Genomic DNA, 8,662 nt, shown 5'->3' with positions numbered 1-8,662 from the left:
GTTTTAACACCCCAAGTGCTATAACACGTGGCAGAAATGATGGTGGCAAATCCTTTGTGCCAAGGTGTTAAATGCTAACTTTTCCTTTCCCTTCTGTCGAAGTGTTACTATTTTCTCAGGCATTTAGCCTAGTCAATTAAAATATATGTCTACTGGAATTCTCTATTCGTCTACCTTGGCAGCTCATATCAACGTTCTCTTCTTCATTATGATTGTGATCAATTATCATGATAACTAAATCAGCAATCAGACAATGAATCCTAATTTATTTTGCATTGATTGTGGACCGTGCGTAATTCGAAATGAATGAAGCGCAAATCTCCAATTGTAGAATTTACAGTAATTTCGAATTAGCCTACTCAAGGTTTTTTTCAGCCCTTGTGCAACACACTACACTTTGGTAATTAAATAGGCTACTGTATGAAAATGTCAAGAATGCTAAAAAGAAGGATCTCTATTTTCAGTCAACAATTTGGACAAAGGGACATATTTGGGATGAATTAATCGACAATTGTGCATTCGTTTGATAAAACATATTTAAATTAGAGGTAGGCCTAAAATGGACGAGATTACTCTCCTTTGCGTTGTTTGGGTGTGGGATTCGGTTCATGCATTGCACGAGACAACAGCCAAATGGTTTGTTACCTGATTAAATTTACTCCCGTTGGCATAAACAAAAAGGTGGCATTTACTTCGCTATTTTCTCTCCTTGTATACTTCACACGTGCATGCCTGTGGCCGTGGGAATGGCCTGTAAACTTCGCTCACATCATGTATCTTTTCTAAACTCTACGAGGTGAATGGGTCAGCAAATTATGAAGTGTGAACGCTGGTTCTCATATGGCAATTAATTTGATACACTGACATATTCAATAACAAATCTTACTAAGAGCCTATTAAGAACTTTCCTCCATATGTAGCCTACCCACGCGTGAAATTAATAATTGTCTTTATGAAGCTGGAGTTGTTGCTAATTTAAAAAATACTTTCCATAATTTTGACCTTCGTAGAAATGCAACTATTTACTACACCATCTGTGTAGCTTGAGGTAAAGATGAACTGAATTTGACAGCTGGATGGTGTGAAACATCTCAGGTAGGCTGCTGAACGCGTGGCTCTCGTGCCAACACGAGACGTGAACATGGGCGCTGAACAGATGACAATCTACTAATTTCTGTGGCAGAAAATAAACATTATACAACGATGGGCTTTGATTTGACAATCTGGCAAAAAGTATCGGTCTCTAACACAAATTTACTGACTCATATTCAAATCATACTTAGCCTACAAATAAGGCCATGTAAATTTAACGTGAAGCTATAAAATTAAACTACTATATACATAAAATGTTTCGTTTTTTATTTTTGTGTGGATAGACTAAATGCTCTCCGTTATTTATCGGTGTCTTGTTCTTTAGTGCGCTTTGACCAAGTCCTCTGCCTCATTTAATCCATTTACCACAGAGCTGGTAAATGCATTTTAGTGATGGATTCCGACAATAATAACAATTTAACACGGTATTCTAGTCAGCTTGGAGAAAGATTCCCTTCAAATGAATCCTTAATCAGATTTTCGCTTTTAACCCGTTTATTTATGGGTTTATCCAGGGGTGTTAAAGCAGTCCAGAGCTCCGTTCAATAGAGCGTCCTGTTCAGGGCGCGACCTAGCGGGACTAACTCCTCCTTTGATATAAAGTGTTACTATAGGCACAAGTGAGGCCTTGGAGAATGTAGGAGTTGTAATATGCAATTGTGGACACACTAATAATCCAATGAGGCGAAATTTTTGAACGTTACAAATAGCAAGCTTATGTTTAGCTATGACAAGATTTTAATATTGTACTCTATTGAACACTATACAACATTAATATAGCTGGTGTTGGATTTGACATATGCAAACATATATTCACTGATGACAACTTTCTAGTAGGCCTTTGTGCTTTTACGCACAAAGCTCCTTCAAATCAAATTGGAGACTAATAAATAATTGAGGAGGAATAACTGAGGAAGTACAGTTCCCGCTCAGCCCAGTCAAAACTGTTCGCTGCTCTGGCACCCCAATGGTGGAACAAACTCCCTCACGACGCCAGGACAGCGGAGTCAATCACCACCTTCCGGAGACACCTGAAACCCCACCTCTTCAAGGAATACCTAGGATAAAGCAATCCTTCTGCCCCCCCGATGTCATTAGGTGAATGCACCAATTTGTAAGTCGCTCTGGATAAGAGCGTCTGCTAAATGACTTAAATGTAAATGTAAATGTAATTCTACATACAGTGAGGTCTGAAAGTAATTGGACAGTGACACATTTGTGGTTGTTTTGGCTCTGTACTCCAGCACTTTGGATTTGAAGTGGTACAATGGTTAAAGTGCAGACCGTCAGCTTTAATTTGAGGGTATTTTCATCCATATTTGGTGAACCGTTTAGAAATTACAGCACCTTTTGAAAATTTTAGGGAACCAAAAGTATTTGGACAAATTCCATTATATGTATATTAAAGTAGTCACAAGTTTAGTATTTGGTCCCATATTCCTAGAACGCAATGACTACATCAAGTTCGGGAGCCTACAAACTTGTTGGATGCATTTGCAGTTTGTTTTGGTTGTGTTTAAAATTATTTTGTGCCAAATAGAAATGAATGTAAAATAATATATTGTGCCATTTTGGAGTCACTTTTATTGTAAATAAGAATATAATATGTTTCTAAACACTTCCACATTAATGTGGATGCTACAATGATTACGGATAATCATTAATGAATCGTGAATAATGATGAGTGAGAAAGTTACAGAGGCATAAATACACTATGTATACAAAAGTATGTGGACACCACGTCAAATTAGCGGATTCGGCTACTTCAGCCACACCTGTTGCTGACAGGTGTATAAAATCGAGCACACAGCCATACAATCTCCATAGACAAACACTGGTAGTAGAATGGCCTTAATGAAGAACACAGTGACTTTTAACATGTCACCGTCATAGGAAGCCTTTCCAACAAGTCAGTTTGTCAATTTCTGCCCTGCTAGAGCTGCCACGGTCAACTGTAAGTGCTGTTATTGTGAAGTGGAAACGTCTAGGAGCAACAAAGACTCAGCCGGAAGTGGTAGTTCACACAAGCTCACAGAACAGGATCACCGAGTGCTGAAGTGCGTAGAGCCTTTTAAAATTGAACCTTTATGTAACTAGAAAAGTCAGATAAGAACAAATTCTTAATTACAATGATGTCCTACCCCGGCCAAACCCTAACCCGGACGACACCGGGCCAATTGTGTACCGCCCTATGGGACTCCCAATCATGGCCAGTTGTGATACAGCCTGGAATCAAACCAGGGTCTGTAGTGACAGATCTAGCACTGAGATGCAGTGTCTTAGATCGCTGCGCCACTCGGGAGCCAAAATCATCTGTCCTCGGTTGCAACACTCACTACTGAGTTCCAAACTGCCTCTGGAAGCAACATCAGCATAAGAACTGTTCGTCGGGAGCTTCATTAAAAGCAGCCGCACATAAACCTAAGATTACCATTGCCAATGCCAAGCGTCGGATGGAGTGGTGTAAAGCTTGCTGCCATTGGACTCTACCTGCCCAAATGCATAGTGCCAACTGTAAAGTTTGGTGGATAAGGAATATTTGCCTGGGGCTGTTTTTCATGGTTCGGGCCAGGCCCCTTAGTTCCAGTGAAGGGAAATCTTAACGCTACAGCATACAATGACATTCTAGACAATTCAATGCTTCCAAGGTTGTGGCAACAGTTGGGGGAAAGCCCTTTCCTGTTTCAGCATGACAATGCCCCCGTGCACAAAGCGAGGTCCATACAAAAATGGATTGTCGAGATCGGTGTGGAAGAACTTACTGGCCTGCACAGAGCCCTGACCTCAACCCCATCGAAGACATTTGGAATTAATTGGAACGCCGACTGCGAGCCAGGCCTAATCGCCCAATATCAGTGCCTGACCTCACTAACGCTCTTGTGGCTGAAGGAAAGCAAGTCCCCACAGCAATGTTCCAACATCTAGGGGAAAGCCTTCCCAGAAGAGTGGAGGATGTTATAGCAGCAAAGGGGAGACCAGCTCCATATTAATGCCCATGATTTTGGAATGAGATGTTCGATGAGCAGGTGTCCACATACTTTTGGCCATGTAGTGTATCCCCCCACCCCGGTTATTGGTAATGGTGCGAGGTTAGGATGTTTTATTTTATTTAACCTTTATTTATCAGGGTGAGTGAATTAAGAACAAATTTTAATTTGCAATGAGGACCTGATCCGTAATCACGGTAACATCCATATTAATGTAGAAGTGGTCAGAAACATATTCTATTCTTATTTACAATAAAAGTGACACAATACATTATTTATTTATTTTTTATTTGGGGCACAAACAAAATATGAAACAACCAAAACAAACAGCAAATGTAGTCATAGCGTGCTAGGAATATGGGACCAAACACTTCACTTTAACTACTTTAATACACGTGTAAGTGAATTTGTCCAAATACTTTGGGTTCCCTAAAATGGGAGGACTATGTACAAAAAGTGCTGTAATCTCTAAACGGTATACTCAATATGGATTAAAATACCCTCAAATTAAAGCTGACAGTCCAAACTTGAACCTCATAGTGATTGTATAATTTCAAAGTGATGCAATACAGAGCCAGAACATTCCAAGTTTCACTGTCTACTGTGAAAATACTTTTGGACCTCACTGTACTTTAAATTAAGTTGTTAAGTCAATCTTCATCAGTTTCTACACAAAAATATGATGAGAATAATATGTAATATGTGTAACATGAGGTCTAACATAACTTCATGGTACCTAGTGCTCTATATTGTATGGCAGACATGTTCACAAGGTATCTCCTGGTGAAGAAGCCTTCGAACCTCTATAGGACCAACTTGTCTAAATAAATAGATCTTAATGATTGATTTTTCAATTATTGGACTGTGTGGCTCATTTGGTGCTTGCAACACCAAGGTTCTGGGTTTGATTCCCACACGGGACCAGTACGAAAAATGTATGCTCTGGATAAGTGTCTGCTAAATGACTAAAATGTAAATTCTAGTATTCGAGTCGGGCCTACTACCTCTTGAATATTTCCAATTCAATGAATATGCTCAAGCTGCGAATGACCCCTGATCTACCTATCCACGCCTGAGACTTGAGATCAGAGCCGGTTGGATGCTCCAGACTGTATTACGATGCTCAACCCCCTGCATCTCAATGTCTGCTGATGGTTGCCCATGCCAGTGTAAAGTGCACCGTTTGTTTTAATGGTGATACAGTTGGTCTTGTCCATTGACATATATGGTCTTGTCACCTAAAAAATGTGCAAATGTCAGGGCTGTTCTCAACCCAGGTCCAGGCCATTCACACTAACAATGTGGGACAATGTTGTCTGATGGCTCAGGAAGTAGAACATTTAGAGCAAACAGACGTAGCAGCCAACAAAGTTTTAGACAAGAGTCCACTTTCATTCAATTTTAATATAAAAAAATATAGGACATTTTTTTGCCATGTTTAACATAAACAGGATGTCAGTGTTTCTCACTTGGACAAAACACTTTTTTAGCAAGACTAGCATAATGTTAACCAGCAAGACTAGCACAATGGGGCGGTAGGTAGCCTAGTGGTTAGAGCATTGGGCCAGTAACTGAAAGGTCGCTAGATCGAATCCCATGCAAGGCCACAAGGTAAAAATCTGTCGTTCTGCTCCTGAACAAGGCATTGTTCCTAGGCCATCATTGTAAATAAGAATTTCTTCTTAACTGATATGCCTGGTAAAAAATAAAATAAAAAGTGAAACCACCACATCAAAAAATATAGTTGAATGCAGTTTTTTTTCTTATATGCACTTAAAATGAAAAGAAAACATGTATTTTAATCAAGGCTAATATGAGACTATATTGTCTAATAATATATCACCACACAAAGTCTCATGCCATGCAAGGCCACAGAGGTAAGGTTTATATTGAAAAAAATATACTATTGAGAGTCAAACATCTTGTTTACTTTCAGTGTCACAAAGAAATAGAAAGACTTGTGGTTTTTGAGCCTTGAATTTTTTTAATCAACATTCTAAAGTTGTGGTTAAAAATTACATATATAATCAGCAGACAGGCCTGAGAAAAAGGCAGAACCCCGAACCCCAAAGAAGCAAAAAAAATTACATAATGGGTTACATGACTGGTTATCTGATTCCCTTTTGTATTTTTAAATACACACACAAAAAAATTCCAACGTTCAATTCAGTTTGCCATATTTCCCTTGTAGATATATAGTAGACATATGGAAACAATTGACATATATTGGCATTTCCACGACAGTATCTTTTCATATCGTGAACAAATAAAGTAATCCATATATACAAGATGTACATTTAAACAAATGACAGTCAGTCTACCGAGAGTCACACAGCTAACCCAGTCAGCCCCCACCATTTTCACCTTGAACTGTCCACTCCACTTCCCATCACCATCCACTCTACTCCCAATCACTACCTATTGCCAATCAACCTCCTCTATCCCATCCCTGCTGGGCAGTTGATGAGCGGGCAGCTGTTAGAAGTTCTACAACCATACCCCCGGTGCCGAACTGGGACCCCAACTGTGCATAGACTGGCTGTCTATCACTGCTGTGGCCATGGCCTCCACACAGAGTCACTGTGCTCCATGTACGGCTTGGAGGGGGAAAGACGCTCTATGTTACCGAGGCCAGTTCTCAGACCTGGGCCTGGGTGAGGCTGTGGCAGCTGCTGTCTAGCCAGGGGAGTTTGGTCGGGGGTGGAAGGTGATGTACCATGGAGCTGGGCAGATGATGGAGGATGGGTGAGCCCCATGCGGGACCTCTGAGGTAGGGCATCAGCATCGTTGCTGGGCTCATCCAACTCCTGGCTCTTGGTTGCTATAAAGTGGCTGACTCTTAGTAGGCATGATCTCATGCCCTCACGGTAGTTATGCTGCTTCCTCTTGCAGGGGGACCTCTGCTCTTCCCCACCCTCTTTGAAGTGGCCTCTTTTCATTTGCTGATTCTGTTGTTCTCCTTCAGGCTCTGTCCTCAGGAAGTTGACCACACTCTCCAAAATCTCTGCCTTTTCCACCTTGGGATTCTTCAGTTTCTAAATAAACAAGTACAAAATAAATACATCTGAAAATACTCAGAAAAAAGACACAGATGTGACAGAAAATGCGAAATGACCATAGATAACATATTCATGGTTAAAATTAAATTAATAATCTATATTAGGGAAAATAGACCATCTTCACCTCATTACTTGTGTTTTCCAACAACAAAAGTCGTAAAGTTTCCAGACTGTGGTTGATACGATCTCTCCTCCGTTTCTCCATGAGGGGTTTGGGGACCTGAACATATAAATCCCTGAGTTAGGCCTATTCGTTTACTGACGTATAAAATTGAATGACAAAAACAGGATATCCCCGGAGATTATGTGCGTGAAGTGAAAAGAAAAAGACCAACAGAAAGTAGCCTAAAACCATCGGATTCAATTATATTGTAATGAACCCTCGACCTTCTAACCTGAGGTCCGGCGCGCTATCGACTGTGCGCAAAAGCATGCTCGTGCGGCAGAGTCGATTTCCGCGCTTATAAACCCAGGGTCGTTACAATATCATAATTTCCCAACCCAAGCAGCTAAAAGAATACGTAAAACCACTAAACTTTACTTTAAAATTACAACAACACGTTTAGGCTTGATGAAAATCAGACGGAGTTTTGTGGCAATAAACAGCCTATCATCCATGCACCTAATTTGTACGAAACAGAAATGACAAATAATGAACTCTAATGAAAATGAAAAAGCTTTACTTACCCTTCTTACGTCCTTTTGATCTGGGAGCACAGTCTCCATTGTTTTCCTGACAAAATAATGTCGAGATGTTGTCTAAAATCAGAGAAGTAAATGGCGCTTCACATCTATAAAAGCCGTAGAATACAACCACGCCCATTCGCGCCCTCGGTTCTACTTCATTTGATTACAGTTTTCGCCCACCATGACATATACAGTCAATACATCCAGGCATAGCTATTGGTTTATTCAAGAAAGGGCACCACCCCTGATCCCAGATGCGCACGCGCTTGGCATCGAATAACACTATTGAGAAAGTAGTCCTAGGCCTAATCCTGTACCCTAATTTCGTTTGAGAAATGTCCCACTGGGCACAGAAGTCAATTCAACGTCTAGGCTATGTGAAATGACGTGGAAACAACGTTGATTCAAACAGTGTGTGCCCAGTGGGAAGGCTTATCATGTAATTCGAGAAATTAATACTTCATCATGATATCTTTATCGTCATAGTAGGCTAATATGTGGAAAGGTGGAAACTGCAAATCCATGAGGTTCAACGTTTTCATAAAACAATACATTCCGAACAGAGTGAATGTCTGAATCCATAATATATGACCTTTGTTTTAAAACCATGTTTATGTCTGTGTCAGCAAAGAGGACAGTTAAACATTGTTAGGGGGCTGTGACATTGGATCATATAGCATAGGCTATAATTCATATAAAAACAAGAGTTATCTTTATTCTAATGTTCCATTTGTAATGTATGCCTGTTGCTGGCCTTATACACCCACATGCCATCATACACAGCCATCTCACAACATTATAACCAGTGGCTACAAGTCATCGGTTGTCTTAAAATGT

At 40.3% G+C, this 8,662-nt stretch overlaps 1 protein-coding gene across 1 annotated transcript; it reads right to left on the bottom strand.

The window, feature by feature from the left end:
- Window positions 1–5,617: 5,617 nt before the first annotated feature.
- On the bottom strand, window positions 5,618–7,958 carry her5 (hairy-related 5). The gene is made up of 3 exons (XM_071408792.1): window positions 7,826–7,958; window positions 7,263–7,358; window positions 5,618–7,114 (listed from the first exon to the last, which is right to left on the bottom strand). The coding sequence occupies exons 1-3, from the start codon at window positions 7,862–7,864 to the stop codon at window positions 6,626–6,628; spliced, it is 624 nt and encodes a 207-aa protein (XP_071264893.1). The 5' UTR covers window positions 7,865–7,958; the 3' UTR covers window positions 5,618–6,625.
- Between the last annotated feature and the right edge of the window lie 704 nt (window positions 7,959–8,662).

Source organism: Salvelinus alpinus, chromosome 7 (genome assembly GCF_045679555.1).
Source record: "Salvelinus alpinus chromosome 7, SLU_Salpinus.1, whole genome shotgun sequence".
Lineage (NCBI taxonomy): Eukaryota > Metazoa > Chordata > Actinopteri > Salmoniformes > Salmonidae > Salvelinus > Salvelinus alpinus.
Note: the sequence above shows the minus strand (reverse complement) of the source record. Positions and strands in the feature narration are given on the sequence as shown.

Bases quoted from the DNA above. Each gene is read 5' to 3' on its own strand.
- her5 (XM_071408792.1), bottom strand. From the start codon at position 7,864: ATGGAGACTGTGCTCCCAGATCAAAAGGACGTAAGAAGG. The intron at 7,359-7,825 runs GTAAGTAAAGCT...TTATATGTTCAG, and splicing joins ATCAAAAGGACGTAAGAAGG to GTCCCCAAACCCCTCATGGA. The intron at 7,115-7,262 runs GTGAAGATGGTC...TTGTTTATTTAG, and splicing joins TGGAAAACACAAGTAATGAG to AAACTGAAGAATCCCAAGGT.